At 37.7% G+C, this 21,736-nt stretch overlaps 1 protein-coding gene across 1 annotated transcript in view; it reads left to right on the top strand.

The window, feature by feature from the left end:
- Positions 1 to 21,736, top strand: part of MGAT4D (MGAT4 family member D) — a 58,295-nt gene that overhangs the window by 8,933 nt on the left and 27,626 nt on the right. Inside the window, exons 3-8 of the mRNA XM_008054909.1 lie at positions 1,891 to 2,028; positions 7,902 to 8,035; positions 8,723 to 8,725; positions 10,862 to 10,905; positions 18,428 to 18,538; positions 20,465 to 20,540. Of these exons, the coding sequence (XP_008053100.1) occupies positions 1,891 to 2,028; positions 7,902 to 8,035; positions 8,723 to 8,725; positions 10,862 to 10,905; positions 18,428 to 18,538; positions 20,465 to 20,540 (506 nt within the window). The remainder of the gene's footprint in view (positions 1 to 1,890; positions 2,029 to 7,901; positions 8,036 to 8,722; positions 8,726 to 10,861; positions 10,906 to 18,427; positions 18,539 to 20,464; positions 20,541 to 21,736) is intronic.

Raw genomic sequence — 21,736 nt, 5'->3', positions numbered from 1 at the left:
GTGACTCTCAGAGACCTCAGAGACTCCTATCCCTTAGCACAGATACATCCAAGCTGTATGTGACCAATTGTTTGTTCCCTTTTTATTGCTGACAAGTAAGCGTCCGCCGTATGGATGGACAATGAATAGACACACAGTGTGTTTATCCTCTCACCAGCTGAGGGGCCATTTGGGTTCTTTTCAGTTTTTGGCCATTACAGATAGATGCTACTATAAGCATTCATGTTCCTGTTTTTTGTCTGAAGAGAAGTTTTCAGTTTTTTAGGATTAATACCTTTGAGTAGGATGGATAGGGCATACAGTAAATGTATGCTTAACTTTGTAAGAAATTGCCCAGTTGTTTTCCAGAGTGGCTGTGCCAATTTCCATTCCCTGCAGCAATGCATGAGGGCTGCAGTCACTCCAGTTTCTGACAGTCATTCGGTGTCTTGTTATCTCACAATTTTAAGTTAGATTTCTCTAGTGACTAATGATATTGAACATTTTTATGTGCTGTTTTGCCATCTGAATATCTTCTTTGGTAAAATGTCTGTTCAAATTTTTTGCCCATTTTTGGATTGAGTGGCTTGTTTTCTTGTTGATTTCTGAGAGTTTTATGATTTATCCTGGATACGTAGTGGATCAATACGCAATTTGGAAATATTTCCCTCCAGTCTGTGACTTGTTTATTCATTCTCTTTATGATGTTCTTCAAAGGGCAAGCATTTTTAATTTTTGATGAAGTCCAATTTCTCAATTTTTCTTTTATATATTGTTGCTTTAAATATTGTTATACCTGAGAGTGCTGTACCTAGCTCAGTGTCATGAAGGTTCTCTTTTTAAATTTTTTCACAATCTTATGTTTTACAATTATGTCTATGAAATTCTTTGAGTTAATTTTTATAAATAACATGAGGAACCGGTCAAGTTCCATTTGTTTTCACATGAATGTCCAAGTGTTACAGTACCATTTATCAACCATATTTTCTGTGTCAATTGCCCTTGCAACTTTATCACAAGTTAACCATATTTGAAATAGATTTTTAATCTATTTCTGTATTCTGTAGTGTGTTCCAATGGTCTGTGTATCTGTTTTTTATGTGACATCACACTGTTTTATTGCTGCTATGTATTATTAATTAAAATTGGGTAGAATGAGTTCTCCAACTTTTTCTTTTTCAAAATTGTAGAGGTAAATTCTTTTTTTTTTGAGTTGGAGTCTCAGTCACCCAGACTGGAGCACAGTGGCACACTCCCAGCCACCACAGCCTTGACCTGCTGGGCTCCGCGATCCTTCCACCTCAGCCTTCCAAGTAGCTGGAACTACAGGTGCACGCTACCATGCCCAGCTAATTTTTTGATTTATTTTAGAGATGAGGTCTTGCCAAGTTACCCAGGTGGGTCTGGAAACCGCGGGCTCAGGCAATCCACTCACCTGGGGCTCCCAAAGCACTGGGAATACAGGCTGAGCCACCACCCGGCCTGTAGAGGCAAATTCTAATGGATAGTACCAACATGGTGATTAAATGTTAAGCGGCTACAAAACAAAGTTATCAAGATGCAAACTTTAATGAAGGAATATTAATCAAGGTAGCAGAGGACACCAATTATAGCACGTTTCATTTATTCCTCCTCCATTCAGAACTGACAGTTCCATTGTCTTCTGGTTGTATAGCTCATGGTACTAGGTTTAAACTAAATATTGCTTTTAAAATAAATATGAATCAATAATATTTGAGTTATATTTTTGCACATTATGATTTTGATAGTTCATATTTAAGAGTATGTATCTTGTATTTTGAATACTGAATTAATCTGTGAGTTATTAACCCTCATTTTAAAAAAATTATTCCAGAGGAAAAAAATCCCTGTAGCATAAACTCAGAAACACTGTTGTTTTCTCTCTTTCAGTTCAGAGGAAACCAGATACGTTGAGTAAGAATGAAACAGTATATAATACATTTGAAGCCTTAAAGTTCTTTTTACCTCACCTAAGGAAAGAGGGCAGAGTTTATCCTGATGTAATCATTGGCAAAGGGAAAACAGGCGGTAAGAAAACTTAGAACTGGGAAATTAAATACAAATGTTTTCATCATTGGGGACATACTTTTACGTTTTAAAATATAACCCGTTCATATTATACTCAGATTGATGTGTAGACTACCAGCCTATCTGGCATTAGTTTGGTTGACCAGGAGTCAGTATATTGTCTGGAAGAAAATAATAGTTCCATAAATATTTGGTGACTTGAATTCAAATTTAATCTTAATACACATTCTTTGAAAATAAATCAATATAAGTAAAATATACATTAAGCATCTGCTAAGTGCTTGGAAAATCTTTTTCCCTTGGTTTTTATAAATCTATTCCTACCTGCATATCTTCCTATTTTTCCATCTTTCTGGGGACCAAGGTTAGCAAAAGCTTTACAGAAGAGGTGATGTTTGAGCTAAACCTTGAGGAATGAGTTCAAGTTCACTGAGTATGCAAGACAAGAAAAGGCTGTGGAAGTTGAAGCAAGGATATTAAGCCAAGTTTCAGAATTATCTTCCATTCCCATAAACCTCACTCATTCCAGTGAATGGGTCACTCTCAGCCAGGCCCTTGGGCTGCCTGTTTTTACATACAGTTTTGTTGGCATATAGCCATGCTTATTCATCTACTTTAGGTCTACATCTGCTTTTATGCTACAATGGCAGAGTTGAGTAGTTGTAGCAGAGATGATATGGCCCAAGAGCCATATCATACCATTTACTATCTGACCCTTCACAGAAAAAAGTTTGCCGACCCCTGCTCTAGACACTTCCTCAGGAAGAAGTAGTGTCATTCTGTGTCACGTGCCTCTGACATATCATCCAAGCCTACTGTGTTGGATGGAAAGGCCAGGCGACATTGTTTAACATCTACTGCATTCTTATTTTATTCCACTACGTTCCATGTTTTCTTTCATTATCTCATTTAATCCTCACAACTCAAGTCAGTAAGACCTATTATTGACATTTCTATTTAATACCTGAGAAGATTGAGGCTTAGAGAGATTGAGGAAGTTTTTGAGTTCACACTTGAAAACTCCTCAGTTGCACTGTATTTCCTCTTAGGAGTATTTTGAATGTGGATGTAAATATATCCATATACAGGCATTTATGTGTGTATGAATGCAAGCATGACAGAGTTTATGCTAGACAAAAGTTATAGTTTGCAGGAAGAGGAGAAGCTGAAAGACAAAGGAAAAAATTAATACATTGAAACGATAAGAGAGCAGATACCACCAATAAGCATAACCTTGGATAAGCATCGGCAAATATAAGTGAAAGCCCATGGCACAGAGTAAAAGGAAGGGGGGAGAGGGATGTCAGGGGTTGGGATGAGCAACAGGCCTCTCTATGAGAGGATTGAGCGTGTTGAGATAACCAGTAATGAGTACTGTGTTTAATCCTGAACACTTTTCTAATTCCCCAACTATTACCTGATCTCCAATCATGATGTATAAATGTATCCTTTTTCTAGACTGGGCGCAGTGGCTCAAGCCTGTAATCCCAGCACTTTGGGAGGCCAAGGCGAGAGGATTGCCTGAGCTCAGGGGTTCGAGACTGGGCAACTTGTTGAGACCTCATCTCTACAATAAATCAAAAAATTAGCTGGATGTGGTAGTTCCAGCTACTTGGAAGGCTGAGGCAGAAGAATCACCTGAGTCCAGCAGGTCAAGGCTGCAGTGGCCGTGAGCATGCCACCGCACTCCTGCCTGGGCAACAGAGTGAGACTCCGACTCAAAAATAATGATAAATAATAACAGTTTATTATTTTACACTTTATTATTATTTTTAATAATAATATTTATTTTAAATAAATCATATTTATTATAATTAATATAATAATAAATTTATTATTAATATAATAAATTTATTAGTTTTCTGAGGTTACTTTGGTGACTTCTCTCAATTGCCAGAGGCAATTTAAAGAAGATTTTGATCCCAGCCACAAAAAATTCTAACACCTAAAACATATGTGGTTTAAATTAAAATTTATCTGAGTTTGTGAACTCATCCCAGAAAAAGTGCTATATACTTCATTGCTGAATATCACTACAGTTACCTTTGAAGCCTTTGGGCAGCTATGCACCAATATCAGTGCTAGGCCACTGGTCCAAGCAATTTTGGAGCTCTTTTTCTGTAATGACCATCAGAGCTATCGTTGTATTACCCTTGATGTCCTGAATGCCATCAAAATGTCTTTTTTCAATATTTCCTTTATCTTTAGGTAAAGAAAAAAGTCATGGGGGTCAGATCAGGTGAATAGGGAGGGTGTTCTAATACAGTTATTTGTTTGCTGGCTAAAAACTCTCTCACAAATGGTGCTGTGTGAGCTGGTGCACTGTGGTGATGCAAGAGTTCCTTTGGGACCATTTTTTGCACACACCTTTCACATGCCAAGATTTTCCTGTTTCTCTATAGATGTTTATTTGGTCTGCAATGCTTCCAAAAGCTGGTGATTTTGACGCACACTTTGACGAATTTTTGTGATATTTTCATCAGTTCTGCTTGTAACTGGCCATCCTGACCTCTCTTCATCAGTGAAGCTTTCTCTCCCCTCAGAAAAATGTTTAATCCATTTGTACACTGCAATTTTCTTCATGGCATTATTCTCATAAACTTAAACTAACATGTTCCTGATTTCACTTCCACTCTTGCCAGGTCTAACAAGAAATTTAATGTTTGTTCTTTACTCTAATTCAAGCTCTGACATTCTTGTGGTGGCACACAAAAACATGCAACAGCAATAATGAACTCCACTCAGCAGAACACCACCACACATCAACATGAACACAACTGTGCGACACTGATAAACCAAGGTCATGAAACCTTACCAAGTTGTTTGTACAGTACTGCCAACCTAAGCACACAGTGGCAAGTTCGTGAACTTAATTATCAGACCTTGTATGCAGAAGGTTTGAAGCCTGGGATATGGCTACTGGGGAACCCATCATCAGTCTTATTTGCTCTTTATTCTGAGTATATCTCAAAATAATTTCTGCTCTCTGTAGTCTCCCCTAACTATGTCTGACAGAGCAGCTCATCATTTCTTGCCCGGTCTGCTAAAATAGACTTGAAATTTTTCTCATGGCTTTAGTGTTACTAAAGTCCATCCATTCTTCATACTTTCCTCAGAGGTATGTTACTGAAATTTATAACTGATCATGCTTGACTCTTACTTAGTAGATCAATAGATCAATAGATCCTCAGGGCACATAGAATGATGTTAGCTCCTTGGCAGGGTATATGCACAATAGGCTATATCTTTCAGATAAGATCGGGTGTGTCCAGGGTGGGACAGCTGTAGAGAGGCTACATCTTTCATATCTCAACTTCCACCTCTCCTCTTCTTTCCAGCCACTCCAAACCACCTTCAGTTCTCAAAAACAGTCCAAGCTCATTGAGCTCTCCATGTATTTTTCCATGAGATCAACGCCTATAATGAACACACCAACCCCTGGCGACCCACAGCTGATTTGTCATGTGACTCCCTTATCCAGTCTGACTTTTCAGCTTTAATGACAACTTTGTTGATGAAGTCTTTCTTGTCCCCTCCTTTATCAAGCTTCAACTCTGTTCTGGGAACTTGTTAGGTCATGGGATTATAGTGGTGAACAGGACAGAGATCCCCCACCCACCTAGGTAATAATAGTATGAAGTGACTGGTACTGCACTAAGGTGAATACGATGGTGGTCTCAAAATCTTATTCCAGGGAAATTAGGGGCCATTTCTAGGGGAAGTGCCATGTATGTGACAAGAAGAGTAAAAAAAATTGGAATAGGCCGAGGAGGGAACAGGTGGGTGGGCAATAGTGGAAACGCAGAAGATGGCAAGAAGTCCTAGAAAGACTGTGAGACTTGTGTGCACAGTTGGGGCTGGAGGCTACCCATAGCCAGACCAGGGACAGAGGCCAGATAATGAAGGGTTTAGGCATTCATTTATTGGCCTTCCAATGTGTCAGCCACTATATTTGTGCTGGATTTCTACAGGTGAGCAGGAGACAAGCAGTGTCTGGTCTCACCAAACTGACATGCTACTAGGTATGAGAAATAACAAACAGGGTGACAAGCACTCTGTGAGACTTGACATGCTGTAAGAATACACAGTGGATGCACCCAGCCTAACTAGAAAAAGTCAAGTGTGTGTTTGTGGTCAAGATGACTGTTTAGGTGAACCCTGAGCGATGAGTAGAATTATCAAAGGGAACCAGAGAAAGAAGAGTGTTCTAGGCAAAAAGCAATTGCGTGTGCAAAGGCCTGCGGTTGAGACTGTGGTATTTGGTCAATTTGAGAAAAGGGCGAAGTTGACAGGTCATGAAGGACCTTTTAAACTTTAATAAATGCATCCCAAGGCATAAGAATCTATTCCAGGAATTTCATGGAGAGTGGATTCTTCAGCTTGAAACTTGACTTCTGCCCCACACCATCTATGAAAGTCAATTCCAGGTGGATTGTAGATCTGAAAGGCAAACAAATCATCTAGATGGCAACTCAGGAGATGACCTGAAGATAAGCAAAGATTCCTCAACAGCACTCAAAACGCATGAACTATAAAGAAAATGATTGATAAATTGCACTAGATTAAAACTAAGAATTTCTATTCATCAAGAGGCAAAACATTGAAACGGGAACCCAGAGTGGGAGATGATATTTGTAACACTTATAACTCACAAGGTTCTCGTATTCAGAGTATTTAAAGAGAGTCGGTAAAATTAATAAGAAAAATACAGACAACTCAATAGCAAAATGGGCAAGAACTTAGACAGGAGTTTCACAAAAGAGAATATCCAAAAGCCGAGAAACATGAAAATATCCTCAAACTCAATAGTTAATGAAGGAAATACTGATTCCTACTGTTCTTAGCGAAGTTTAATCAATTTTCTTAAATAGACATTTGTAAGTTTGTTATCTACCAAGACCCTGAAATGACTGTTGGGACTTTTATTTTTTCATTTTCGTTACTACCTTTTAGGGAGAGAATTTTCTGAGTTTCCCACTTAGGCATTCTGGAAGTCCTTATCCCCTTTGTAAAGGTGGGAAAATTGAGACCGGAGAGGTTGTGTATCTTGCCTAACCTCGTAAACCAGGGACTGGTACAGCCAAGATTTAGTTTGGGCAGACTTTTCTGGTAAAATCTCAGTGTCTATCTAGGATAACATGGCACCCATTCTCCCTAGTAATACAGTCGTTACTGGAAAATCAAAGCCACTTAGGGGTATGGATTCATTCCATCAGTCATTTAAGTTACTTCATATACCTTTTTATAGAAGAAAATATTCCTTGGTAATTTTCCTGTTTGGGGTTCCAGTGTCTCTTCAGGAAGAAGAGTAGAGCATCAACCACTATGCAACATTTTGTACCCAGTTAGGTGAAAACTGTAATAAGTGGAAAGAGGCTAGTTTTCTTTTCACTGCACTGAAATCCTTTAACATGAGAACATTTTGAAGTCTATTTTAATGCATTTACTAACAATCTACCGCAAACTGGAATTTCCTCAAACAGAAAATGAAGTGTGTGGTAAAAATGAACATAGTGTGGGTATTTTTGTAATACAGTTTCAAACACTCTGTTTATGAGCATAAGAAACTCAAACAGCCAGGCTCGGTGGCTCAGCCTGTAATCCCGCGCCTTTGGGAGGCTGAGGTGAGTGGATTGCCTGAGCACGCGGGTTCGAGACCCGCCTGGGCAGCAAGACCTCATCTCTACAATAAACCAAAAAATCAGCCGGGCGCCGGAAGCGGCCACTGCACTCCAGTCTGGGCGACAGAGTGAGACTCCAAGTCAAAAAAAAAAAAAAAAGAAACCCAAACATAGAACTAAGCGTAGAATGAAGTCTAAGTTATACTTTTCTCTGCAGTTTGAAATGATGATCTCATATTCCTGTGTCTACAGTTTCTTTTGCACTGGGTATTTCCACTGTTAACAGAGGAAATCATAGTTACCTGAAGCAAACACTGACCTCTGTTGTCTCCAGGATGACGCTTTCAGAAGAGAAGGACTCTGTGGTGATTGTCTCTATTGCAGATGTATGTATGAAAAATGGAGAGCTCTCCTTTCTGTCACCCTGTGGTCTCCAAAGTCAATGATAATCACTGTACCATCTTGAAAACTTTGTGCTTAAATTTAAAAATGCAATCCATAGATTCCTTTTTAGGATAGCAGACAATGTATTTAATACTTGTTTGGTACCACACTGAAAAGGAATTAAATATGCAAATCTAAAAAAGCGACATGATGGTTTATGTTGTCCTTTATGGGAGATATAAGGCAGGTAAATTTGAATTGCATTTAGTATAGAATCCCTGCATACTGTATGGTTCAGAAATTGTATTTACAAACAAAACATTGAAATGGATGGTATAGGCTGGGCACAGTGGCTCACACCTGCAATCCCAGCACTTTGAGAGACCAAGGTAGGAGGACTGCTTGAGCCAGGATTTCAAGACCAGCTTAGGGAATATAGCGAGACCCCCCCCATCTCTATAAAATATATATATTCTTAAATTAGTCAAGCGTGGTGGTTCATGACAGTAGTCCCAGTTGCAGTCCCAGTTGCCTAGGAGACTGAGGTAGGAGGATTGCTTGAGGCCAGGAGGACAAGGATGCAATGAGCCATGACTGCACCACTGCAGTCTGGATGACAGAGTGAGACCCTGTCTCTTTAAAAAAAAAATCATGCCATAGTAATAAAATGTGCCCAGCCCAATAAAAAGTCAGTATATGAATCAAGGGAAAATATTAAGTAACAATACCATTAGTCAAGGGACTCCTTCTTATATATGAAGGATTGTGGATGAGTTTTACAAACATTATTTTTAACCACTGCATCTCTGTAAAGTAGGTACTAATATCCTGATTTTTCAGATGAAGGAATTAGAGTTTTAAAAATATAATTGCCCAGTAATTAATAGATCAGATTCAAATCTAGGTCTCCCTAATAGCTTTAAAGATTTCTATGTTGCTTCCAACATCATTTAAAACTCTAAAGTACTGTGTAAGTACCGTGGAGAGAAATTTGGCATCATGTGTCAAATTTTAAATAAATATATCCTTTGTATAAAAATCCAAATTCTGGGGACTCACCTCAAGAAAATTATCAGACAAGTGTTTAAAAACAATAAAAATAGGATGGCATAGAATGGAAGTTGAGAACAGATTCTGGATCTACCATGGTTCAAATGTCAGCTTCTCTACTTTCTGACTTTTGACTTGGACAACCTATTAAACTTCTCCATGCCTGACTTTTCTTATCTATGAAGTTGTGGTGATAATATTGCCTATGTCATAGGGTTGTTTGGGGATGAAATTAACTTATATATTTAAAGGACTTAGAATGATGCATGGCCCAGAGTAAGTGTTGAATAATCATTTCAAGAGTTTCATGCACTTTTGCTTTATGAAAGAATAATATTGGAAACAACCAAAATATCTATCTGAAAGAGGCTTATCAAATGCATTATTTTATATCTCTGAAATGCAATACTCTGTAGGCATTAAAAGGAGAATGAATATTTATATTCACTGATATAAAATGATGTTCATGACATATTGTTGAGTGAACTAAGTTGTAAAGCATCATATTGTATCACACTTGTATCTCTGTAAAGTAGAAAAAAGGAAAGGAAGGGGCAAAGACATATAGATAAATAAAATGTGTAAGAAAAAAAAAGAAAGAGCAAACCTTGGAATGATGGTGTCCAACCTATAAATAATGGCTATCTCTGATTGCTGAGAATTAGAGGTCTCTTCCCCGTTTTATTCTTTGTTGGAACTTTCCATAATAATATAATCATTAGAAAATAGAAATGAAAGATTAAGTAGTCACTCTATCCCAGTTTAATTTCTTAATGTTAAAAGAAAGCAAACGTTTTCTCTAAAATGTTTTATCCTATTTCCTATAATATATAATTTTGCATATTACATATTTTATTTTTAACTTTACATGTTACAACCTTTATTTCTTTTATTTTGCATGTTAACATCTTTTATTCCCTTGCTGTTGGTGCAATGTGCATCTGCCTTAAATATTTATACTAATAATAAAGTATTGGGGGAAATGTTAAAAATAAATGCTTAAGAAGAATAACTTTAGTGCTTATGTTTAAAATATAATATGTTTCAGAGTGTGACAAATAGCTAGTCATTCAACTTATGGTTATCTTAAGATGATTCAACTTATGGTTATCTGAAGAACCTCAAGTATCAGTGTACTCTTATCTAACCATAGAACTGTCATTGTATAAAATAGTTTTAGAATTTTATATTGAAAATACGTATGAGCCCTTGAGGCCACATCTTGTAAATACCATTATTTTTTTTTTTTTAATCATCCAGAGAGGGTACACCTTGAACACATTCTTTTTAAAATGAGTCTGTCATCTAATCTAACATGCCATTCAATAAAGAGCAGGTCCACAAAGTTTATTGGCTGAAAAAAAAATTGGTAATGAAACAGAGTAATCCTGTCTGGAAAAATATGGTGTAACTTTAAAGTAAGCATATTCCTATATAATGCTCATAATGAAGAGTAGTTTTCAAAAAGAGTAATTCTTTGAAAGAAGTCATGAAATATGTTTAGATACAAAAGGTTTTGTGTACTTATTTTTAATTGTAAATAATGGATAGTAGTGTTTCATACTGAGGCAAGGGAGAAGAATGAAATATTTTCTGTATTCAAGTAAAAAATTTTAAACACATAGATATTTTAAATTATTTTTATAGAAAGTGAAAGTATTAGAAATTATTAGGACATAAAGACATTCCATGCATAGATTTGCATGTAGCAAAACTATTGTATTGATACAACTATGAACATGCTCAGTTTCAGTAAAATAATTTTTTCCTCATTTTAGGATAAAGATTATATACATTCTGTTGTCGACATGATTAGAAAAAGGTAAGTACTGTCTGATAAATTTTTCAATTGGCCATGCTTTTATATTTTTATTTATTTATATTTATATTTTATATTTTTCTCTCCTGTTTTTCTGCACATTCTTAGTGATCATCTTTTTTAAAGTAAGTATAGCTGTGTAGAAAAAAACCTGTAGTTCTTTCCAAGTAGTGGTGACATATAGCGTATAGCTTTTGATTTTCCTCAATTTTGCCGGTTATCTACCTATTAGTATGTACATTTTTCATGCTATAATTATTATAATATTTATCCTCCATGGTATTTATTGCTGCTGAGAGAAGCCTACTAATTTGTTTTGTTTGTTTGTTTGTTTGTTTGTTTTGAGTCAAAGTCTCACTCCTTCATCCAGGCTGGAGTGCAATAGGATGCTCACAGCCACCCCAGCGTCGACCTGCTGGGCTCCAGCGATCCTTCCACCTCAGTCTTCCAAGTAGGCAGAACTACAGATGCATGATACCATGCCCACCTAATTTTTTTTTTTTAAATTGTAGAGATGAGGCCTCACCAAGTTGCCCAGGCTAAACTCAAACCTGGAGGCTCAGGCAATCCACCCTCCTGGGCCTCCCAAAGTCCTGGGATGACAGGCTGAGCCACCAAGCCCGGTCTTCTAAATTGTTTTTAAAACATTCTCATATTTTTTACTGGTATGGAATGACTTCATCACTTCTGCTAATAAACTTCTCCAGCTGTGAGCAGCGGAGGCACCCACCAATGAATCAATTGGAAGTTATTGATCAAGCATGATGCTGTAGGATGGACCCAGCTTTCCACATGCTTATGTCCAAGTGGGCGATCCAATTTGCATGAGGGGGACCCAAAAATTACCGGAACTGTCTTTTGGAGAGCAGGCCTCTTGTAGTACAGGCTTCCCCCACTAGGTAAGTTTTCCAGGAACCCATTGGCATCCGTGTACCAGCTATCGTGTTGTGAGAGGCTGCGTTGAACTTCATTGAATTTTTTTGTGGAGATTCTGTACACCCATTTGCCCATTTCATGATGGGTGATTTATGAGTGCACCTGCCCGCACTGTGCCGTGTGTTCAGCTTTTTGTTTTTTTAACCAAAAACCAACCAAAGCCCCACCCTCCCTATTCACTAGATCTCTCCCCGAGCAACATTATTTTGTTTCCCAGATGAAAAAAGTCCTCAAAGGGAAACGTCTTGCCAATGTGGAAAAGGTGAAACAAAACATGGCAGAGTAACTAAAAGGCATCAACATTGATGAGTTCAAGAACTGTTTTGAACAGTGGAAAAAGCATCTCAATAGGTGTATCACATCAAACAGAAAGTATTTTGACTGAAGGTTTAACATGTAAGAATAAATACACAATTTTTAATAAATAAATTCTGGGTTTTCTTGGGTCCCTCCTCGTACAAAACAAATCAATGGCAAGGAGGCTAGCGTTTTCCTGGTGGTGTGGGTAAGGCAATATGAGAATGTGTAGACAAGGAAGTATTCAACTCTACCTGCAGATACCAAGAAGGACTTTCTTGAGAAGGTAATAATTGAGCAGAGTCTAATGGCATAAGTTGATATTCTTCAGGCTAACAAGAGGAGAAGGGTCATGCTTGGCCAAAGGAATTGCTTGAGAAGACAGGTCAAAAAGGGAGCATGCTGGATTTTTGAAAATATAATTATGGCCAGACATGGTGACTCAAGTCTGTAATTTCAGCACTTTGGGAGGTGGAGATGAGAGGACTGCCTGTGTCCAGGGGTTCAAGACCAGCCTGGGCAACTTGGTGAGACCTTGCCCTACAAAAAATTTGCTAGGTGTGGTTGCGTGCGCCTGTAGTTCCAGCTACTTGGAAGACTGAGGCACAAGGATTACCTGAGCCCAGCAAGTCAAGGCTGCAGTGACCAAGAGCGTGTCACTACACTTCAGTCTAGGCGACAGATTGAGACTCTGACTCAAAAAATATATTTAAGTATATTCTGGAATATGAACGTTAGGGGTTAAGGAGGAGGGTTGATGGAGATTAGCTAGCCCATGATGACGGCATGAAGGACCTATATATCATGCTAAGGATTATGCACTTGATGTTGTAGACCAGGGCTGCAAACTTGGCCTTCAAGCTGAATCTGGTTAACAGACATGGTTGGTTTAAACTTCAGTCACCTTCAAAGTACTCTCCCATTTGATGCAATACACTTTTCTAGAAACTTTTTCCACTGCTCAAAATGAATTTTGAACTCGCCCTTGTTGATGCCTTTTAGTGCTTCTGCCATCTTTTTATTTTGCGTCTTCCACATGTGCAGAACGTTTCCCTTCAAGGACTTTTTTCATTCAAGGAAACAAAAAAAAATGTTGCTCATGGAGAGATCGGGTGAATAGGGAGAGCGGGGCATGGGGGATGTGCCGTTTTTTGGTCAAAAACTGCTGAGCACTCAGCATGGTGTGGGCAGGTGCATTTTGTCATGGTGAAAGAACCAGTCACCTGTTTGCCACAACTCAGAAGGTTTCTTCCACAAATAGTGCCACAACCTTCACAAAACGCCCTGATAAAAACTTATGGGTTTCTAGAACACTTACCTAGGGGGGGAAGCCTGTAATACAAAGGACCTGCCCTCCAAAAGATAATTCCTGTTTTTTTGAGGTCCCCCCTTGTATGATTGATAATTTTTACAATAAAATTTAGAGAGTTTAGAACTTAGAGAAATTTAGAATGTAAACTATTCTCCATAAGCTTAACTGATGGGAGAAAAGCCAAAACACATTATCTTGGGGGAGAAGAATCGTGTTTAGGGAGGTTTTGAGGTGGGCACACCCTGAGTGTTTACATGTACTCTAGTAGAGACGGTAGGAGCTGATGGAGCAGGGCCCGGAGTCATCTGGATGCAAAATGCAGATGGTGAGGGCTGTAGCAGAGAGAGTGATAGGAGCCAGGAAGAGTAGAAAAATGGATCTGTTTGGGGAAGAAGGGTGAAATCACCTTAAGAGTTTCCTTCTTGGCCCATTGCCTTATTATACTCTGGTGTGGCATATGCTCTTTGAGCTCTGACAGTCACCATATTTCCTGGCTTTGGCCTTCTTCCCTGCCATGGGAAGGTGAGTCTCCTCTCTCTCCCTCTCTCTCCCTTTTTCTTTTTCTATCTCTCTCTCCCTCTCTCTGTCTCTCTCTCTAAGTTACTTTCTAAATAAACTTTATTTTCCAATCTAAAAGTAAGAAAAGAGTTTCCTTCTCAAAGTTTTCTCTTTTCTCTGTGAAGGGAATAAGATGAGGAGTGCGTTGACATTAAAGGAACTCAAGAGTAGTGAAGGTTTGAAGTAGATGGTTTATGTAAAGGGAGAGGAAGTTGGCAAGATTAAATAAAACAACACTTACATTTAATTTTCCTCCTAAAAGAGTCCGTAGGGGAGAAAAAAGGTTCCTCATATTTGAGTACTTAAAAAACCATCTCATATTCAAGGATACTCTCTCAGTTGCTTTAGTCTGAATAATAAACGACTATTTGGAGAAGGCACATTAGCCTGAAATGACCTCAATCTAGGCTAGTTTAGTATTCTTATTGAGGACTCTTGACAGAATCAATTAAAAAAGAAGGCAGAGGTTTACAAATGATTCCTGGGGATATGACTGCATAATTGCAAGTCTTTTGAAGAGCACTTTGAAAATTATAGCATGTGATTTCTTGTGGAGATCACAAATGAAAAAGGTCACCCAAGTATGACAGTACTTCTGATTTGCTATGAAATTTTCAGAGACAATGTCACTGTTTTTAGAAACTGTTATATTTTAGTTAGAATTGAAAATCGAGTGAACTAGAAAACTATGTCAGATGATTCAACAAGCGATCTTAGCGATGATGATTGTATTGATGTTTACAATGCAGATAAAGAGTTGGAATATGGTTTTATTTTTTGCAAGAGTAGAATAAAGCAATAATTTAAATTAATTTGCATAGTAATTTAAATTATTGAATTGTCTAGAGGACAGTTATTGAAAATGGAATTAAAGTATTTGTATCTAAGTTAACGTAGACATATAACTTTTTCATTTACATATCTAAACTTTTGTGTATTTAATTTAGCTAAACACCCCTTGTCTAGGTCAAGTTAGGGTAAGGAATTGTTCTATCTTTGGATTGGCCCTAAATTTGAGACTTTATGATAATTTTTAGCTTTATGATAATTTTTAACCCAATTAAGATTGTATATAACTTTATATGAAACTGTATATATTAACAACTATGTGCTTGATGTGAAACTATAAAGTTGTAAGGTTTCCACTCTTATATGACTATAAGATCAGATCATTCGTTTGTCATGGCAACAACCTACAGTTATATTATTTTCTTCAGTCTTTGGCAACTAGCAATGCCCATGTAATTATCTCCAAAACTTCTGATGCTGTATATAACCTAACAAGTTAAAAAAGTTTTAGAGGCTTAGAAAGATGTCAACATACAACATTTTAGGTATCTTACTTATGAAAGATTGACTAAACCAAGATTGGAATCTTTCTCTTCATCGGTAATGGGAAATTATATCATCAAGATAGAAAGTATTTGTAACTTTGGATGAAATTGTCTAGAGGACAAAATTTACACATTAACTTCTGTAATCCAAACTTTTTGATGATTGTGATATGGCAACTTGATGTTTGCCTCTGCTATTCTAAATTTCTGTGCAAAGTCTTGTAGTTTAAGGCTATACAATTTCACTTAAAAATTTTAGATATTGTATTGCTAATTTTTACCACAAAGCAAACAACCAAACTCCCTATTCTTTTCTTCCACACCAGTATTTTCTACTCCCAAAGGAACATATGAAAATTAGTTTAAAAAAGTCTTTCCATCTGACACATTATAAAATCAGAGGGCAGCCAGACTTGGACCCTCTCCACTCCCCACTTACACTCCCACCAAAATACATAACTGAGAACTTTCCACTAATGCGTAGAGCCTGGGAGGAATTCCAGCAAGAATTTTGGACAGCGCTTTCCCCAAAGGGCATGCATTACTATCCCAGTCTGAAAGATAAAGGCATTGAAGACCAAAGAAGGTAAATTACTAACTCAAAGTCAGTAAGTAAAAGAAACAACATCATCATGGAGCCTATTTTGGGTCTAAAACCCACATTTTCTCTAGCACAATATGCTACTCCAACTCCATGCTCATGATACTTGACCATTGTAAAACATGTGCTTTCTTTCGTGTGTGTGTGTGTGTGTGTGTGTGTGTGTGTGTGTGTGTGTGTGTGTGTGTTTACACATACTCAGGCAGTCCTTGATTTGCAAGGAGGTGCAAGGCCATAATGGCAATTGAGCATGTTGAAACAAGTGAGGTGACATTAGCAATCCATGGGCAAATCCCAATTGTTCCACGACCTTTAAATCTTTTTCAAAACATTACTCTCTTCCTGCCAACTGTAAACATATAGAAACACGAAAAATATTGTAAAGATAATTCAAATTAAAATATTGTAAAGCTAAATGATACTGTAATTTAAACATTAAAATTATTGAGGCTGGGCTCGGTGACACAGTCTGTAATCCCAGCACTTTGGCAGACCGAGGCGAGTGGATTGCCAGAGCCAGCGGGTTCGAGACCAGCCCCAGGCAACTTGGCAAGACCTCGGTTCTACAATAAATCCAAAATGAGCCAGGCATTGTAACCTGTAGTTATGGCTACTTGAAAGGCTGAGGCGGAAGGATCGCTGGAGCCCAGCAGGTCGACGCTGGGGTGGCCGTGAGTGTGCCACTGCACTCCAACCTGGGCGACTGAGTGAGACTCCAACTCAAAAAAAAAAATATTGAGCATTAAAGTGTTTTTCTTTTAGACAATATATCAAGAGTCCTTTAAATGGTGCTTGCCATTTTCTTATCTTACAACTTAAAATACCAAACAAACATCCCTTTTATGCTTTGGCAAACTGTTATATTTCTAAGTTTGGATCAGGATCCAACATTCTGTCGTTTGTATTTTCAATGTCATGACACACATCTGAGAGTTTATCGTCACTTTCTGTGTGACACTTCTCACCACAACCATTTTCCTCATTTATGTCGCTGGAGTTCACCTTCACTAAATTCCCTTTGTTGCCCAACTACAGTCTCTCTAACAGCGAGGTATCCACAGTCCCATGACCAACTGTCAAGGGATAATCATATTCACGTTCACGTCTACTTGTCACTTTCTGCACTTTTATCTGTCAGTCAATTCCCTCTTTTGGTTACCCATTTTTGTTAAATGCCACTTGGGTTTGCCACTGGGAAATGAGGAAACACATTTTGCTATCTGCAAGTGAACTGAATAAGATGCACAGTGACCAATCACAAACAGTCTTGAAAAGATGTAATTTGATGAGTCACTGATGATGATGGGCATCTGCTGTTTATGTAGTGATTTATGTATTAGGAGCTAGCAGCGAAGCTTGTAATTTACACAATTATTCACAATTAATATACCACAGCGACTACAATTTGAGCAGTGTTATTCCCGGAGGCTGGTGTTATTAAACTAAAACATGGTAACTGAAATCCATGCATTCAGAAATAGTCAAAGCAGAGTTGGCCTATTTTGCATATACTTGAGATCATGCATATAAAACTTTGTCCTGCTTTTAAAATTTTTATGTAGTATAAAATAAGCATTTTCTTGAACCCTTAACATTTTAATAAATAATGTAATGCCCTGATTTAAATCCCATTTAAAATCATATTATATGACCGGGCTCGGTGGCTCAGTCTGTAATCCCAGAACTTTTGGAGGCCGAGGCAAGTAGATTTCCTGAGCCTGCGGGTTTGAGACCAGCCCGGGCAACCTGGAGAGACCTCGTCTCTACAATAAATCAAAAAATTAGCTGGATGTGGTAGCACGCATCTATAGTTCTGGCTACTTGGAAGGATGAGGCAGAAAGATTGCCAGAGCCCAGCATGGTCAACGTTGGGGCGGCCGTGATCGTGTGTGCCACTGCACTCCAGCCTGGGCAAAGGAGAGAGACTCCAACTCAAAAACTAAATTAAAATAAATAAAATCATATTACATATCTTCAAAGATCACCTTTTAAAATGTTCTACCTGGTCTTCCATCCTTTACTGTAATAGTACAGGATTCACATTAAAATTTTTATGAACAATATTTTATGTATTTTAGAGATGTCCTTGTTGGCTGCCTATATTAGCTTTAAAAAAATAAAGATGCTACAAAGTATACCCATTCCTCCAATGAGTTGTGGACAATGGTCAGACTTAAACCTTGCTTTCTGTGGTAGTCTGGTTTCAGGAGCCATATTGCTATTCAGTAAGACTCATATGAAACTCAAAATTATGCAAGTAACAGTGATCTAATGTTCTTGTTCTCTTGCAGTTACTGTGCTATCATAACCCATTCATTCTAGTATTTCAGATGTCAGATTACACATCTGGTTGTAAACTTAAAAATTTCAATTTTTACAAGAGGAAATTGATTTTATATCATACATTTTAAATAATTTTTCAAGTGTCTATGTCATTTTGGTAAATTAAAGATTCAATTGTAAGCCTCCATTTACTTCTGTTAATAGATTCAAAAAGCAGGTGAAGTCTGGATCCTTAGAGGTTATTTCAGTACCTGCCTTTTTATATCCAGACCTCTCAAATGTCAAGCAACCAACCGAGGACTCACAACTTAAGAGGTATGCCATTTTAGAAAACAGCATCCTTACATAACTAACTTTGATGAAAACTTGGAGTCAACATCTATAGACATCATTTCCAGCACAGTGGTGTTATGGAGCTAGCTTCTACTAGTTTGCAAGAACTGACTATGTGCATTGTTTCCCAGATCTGTGTTCAGTGAACTCCTGTTGGCAGCACGAGCCACGATAGAAGTATTTACACCACAGAAATGGGCCAGGGCTACAAATCAGGGATCTCCATCCCTCCACCCCCGAGTCACTTGTTAAACACTTGCCAACCCACAATTTATGATCAGTGTTCATGTTTGTAGACAAAAATCAGCAAAAGCATAATGAAGTGAGTGGAGCCTGGTATTATAACTCATTACACATGGGTTCTAGTCCTAAGTTTTCTGTTTCCTGGTCATCCTAGGCAGAAATTTAGTCCTTTTTTCTTAGCTTCTCCAACTTGCTCATGTGTTTCATGAAATCTACATTATATATTTGAAAGAGTCATTATGAAAACAATATAACATTTGTGAAAGAATCTTGAAAAATTAAAAGCTCTATACGCATAAAGGATTATCATCTTTGGTAACAAATATGGTAGGTGTTAACAGAAATCTAATAATTTTGTTCCACAAAAGTCAATAAAGAGGAAGATATATCAAAAAATCAGAAAAAGATCTTATACTGGGAACCTATTAGCTTAGTATTGTTTTAAAATTTTAAATGATATGTCAGAATCTGGAAGTCTTTTAAGGGTTTTGCCTTGCTTTAGCTAGTGGCACATATTAAACCCAGTTTTTAGAGTCATAAAACTAGGAGTCATCCTTAGATTCTTGTTTTTCCTTCAGCCCTTAGTATCTTATCACTGCTTCTTTTTTTAAATCTCTCTGCATATCATTCTTCTCATCCCCATTCCAGTGTTTGGCCTTAGTGCAGGCCTTCACCATTAAAGATCTATCTGCTTTTTCCTAAGCCTAGCCTAGGATCTCTGCCAATCCATTCTCCAAACTGTAGCCAGAATAATCTTTTTCACATGCAATCAAGTCCATGTCATAAAAGATCCTGCATGACCTGGCTTCCACCAACGTTCTCGTCATCAGTTTTTAAAACTAAGTGGCATCCTCTTTCACTTCTCACGATTGGTTTTTGTTTGTTTGAGTCAAGGTCTCGCTCTGTCACCCAGGCTGGAGTGCAGTGGCACGATCACCGCTCACTGCACGCTAGGTCCTCCAGGCTCAGGTGATGCTCCCTCCTCTCAAGCAGCTGGGACTACAGGCATGAGCCACCATGCCTGGCTAATTTTTTTTATTTTTTGTAGAGACAAGGTCTCACTATGTTTCCCAGGCTGGACTTGAACTCCTGGGCTCAAATAATCCAACCCCCCAGCTTCGCAAAGTGTTGGGATTACAGGTATGAGTCACTGCACCTGGCCTCACACTTTGGTAATCTTACTGTAAGATAGTAAACATTGTTATCTTCACATAGCACTTATCTAATTGTTCTAACTTTATTAATTTTGTTTTTCTTTTCATACTAAGTTATGAGACCCAGAAGGGCAGGAACGACCTTGTGTATTATTTTTTCTTTCTTCAGGACCTGACCTAGTATCTAGTGTAGTATTAAGTTACAATAAAGTTTCTTTATACTTTCATTTGAACAAGACCTAGGATCAGAAAGAATATTAACTTTAGTATCTAGATCAAAATTAACTACCGAAATGCAAAATAAGTAGATTATGCTTATCCTAGTTTAGCAATGGCAGACACTGTCTGTTGAAATGGAAAACTTTAGTATAAACTAATATTCAGTGTTACTTAATGTAGCAGTACTCTGTTAGTAAAATGTAAAAAGTTTACTCTTTAATTACTAGTACGATTATAAATAAAAATTAAATAATAATGACAAATATTAACAGATCTTATTGCTCATCTTTAGTCGGAGAATCAAACAAGTATTGGATTTTTGCATTTTAATGTTGTATGCTCAACCCAAGGCCATGTATTATTTACAGGTAAGAACTTGTGGGGTGTGTGTGATAATTTAAATTGAAAGTATTATTATTAGTCTCCCTTCCTTCTTTAATTTTTTTCATCCTTATTGTGTCCCTCCATCTTACTTTATACGTAGAAAACAAAAACACTCATTATATCAAAATGCCAACAAAAGCCTAAAATTGTTTATATATTAATCTTCTTGCTAGGTTCACTGTTACAGAAGAAATATAATTACCTGAAGCAAACTGAAAAGATAATTTCATATTAGCAAAAACTTTAGAAATTGCAGCTGGGCACCATGGCTCACTCCTGTAATCCCAGCACTATGGGAGACAGAGGATTGCTTGAGCCCAGGAGTTCAAGACCAGCCTGAGAAACATAGAGAGGCCTCATCTCTACAAAGTAAAAAAAAAATTAGCTGGGTGTGGTGGTGTGCCTGTTGTCCCAGCTACTCAGGAGGCTGAGACAGAAGGATCACCTGAGCTCAGGAGGCCGAGGCAGTGCTGAGCTGTGATTGTGCTACTGCACTCCTGCCTGGGTGACAGAGTGAGACTCTGACCACCCCCCCCAAAAAATTAGAAATTATACTGCCTACGTTTCTCTGCCTACGATTTTATTAGATTAAGCAAATGTATTTTGAGCACTTCTATCAGGCATTGTATATATTTATCATTGCTTTTCTACATTGCCTCATACTTTATGAGTGACACAGTTCTACAGTGCTTACTGTGTTTGCAAAAATGATTCTATTGTGTGTAGTTTGTACCCCTAAATTCCTTTATATTGTTAAATAATAATGTGTTTTCCGATAGTATGCTCCTCACTTCATAGACAGTGTGCATTTGTGTGAAGCATCTGTAGAATATCATTGAAGAGTAGAGAGAAAATTAGAGAAAGCCCTAAAGCCAAGTCTTCTCTTTTATTGGAAGAAAAAGAAATTCTTATTGATTTCTAGTTAGTGGCAATGTGACAGAAACATGAGATCCAGTCAATGCTCATTCTCAGTTTGAAACACTATAGTTTCCATGCCCTGGTGATGTATCTGAGGACATCCACACTTTTCTGAGTCATTTAGGAGACTGTCTTCGTCTATGGGTTATGCATAATGTATGTGAAAAAACAGAGAAAGCTCTCATTTCCTTTGTCCCCCTCTGTCTCATGGAGGATGTTTTTAGGCTTATTTATACCACCATTCCAACCAACTGGTTAGAAT

The sequence above is a fragment of the Carlito syrichta genome, unplaced genomic scaffold (assembly GCF_000164805.1).
Source record: "Carlito syrichta isolate Samal-C Ts95f unplaced genomic scaffold, Tarsius_syrichta-2.0.1 Scaffold301609, whole genome shotgun sequence".
Lineage (NCBI taxonomy): Eukaryota > Metazoa > Chordata > Mammalia > Primates > Tarsiidae > Carlito > Carlito syrichta.
Note: the sequence above shows the minus strand (reverse complement) of the source record. Positions and strands in the feature narration are given on the sequence as shown.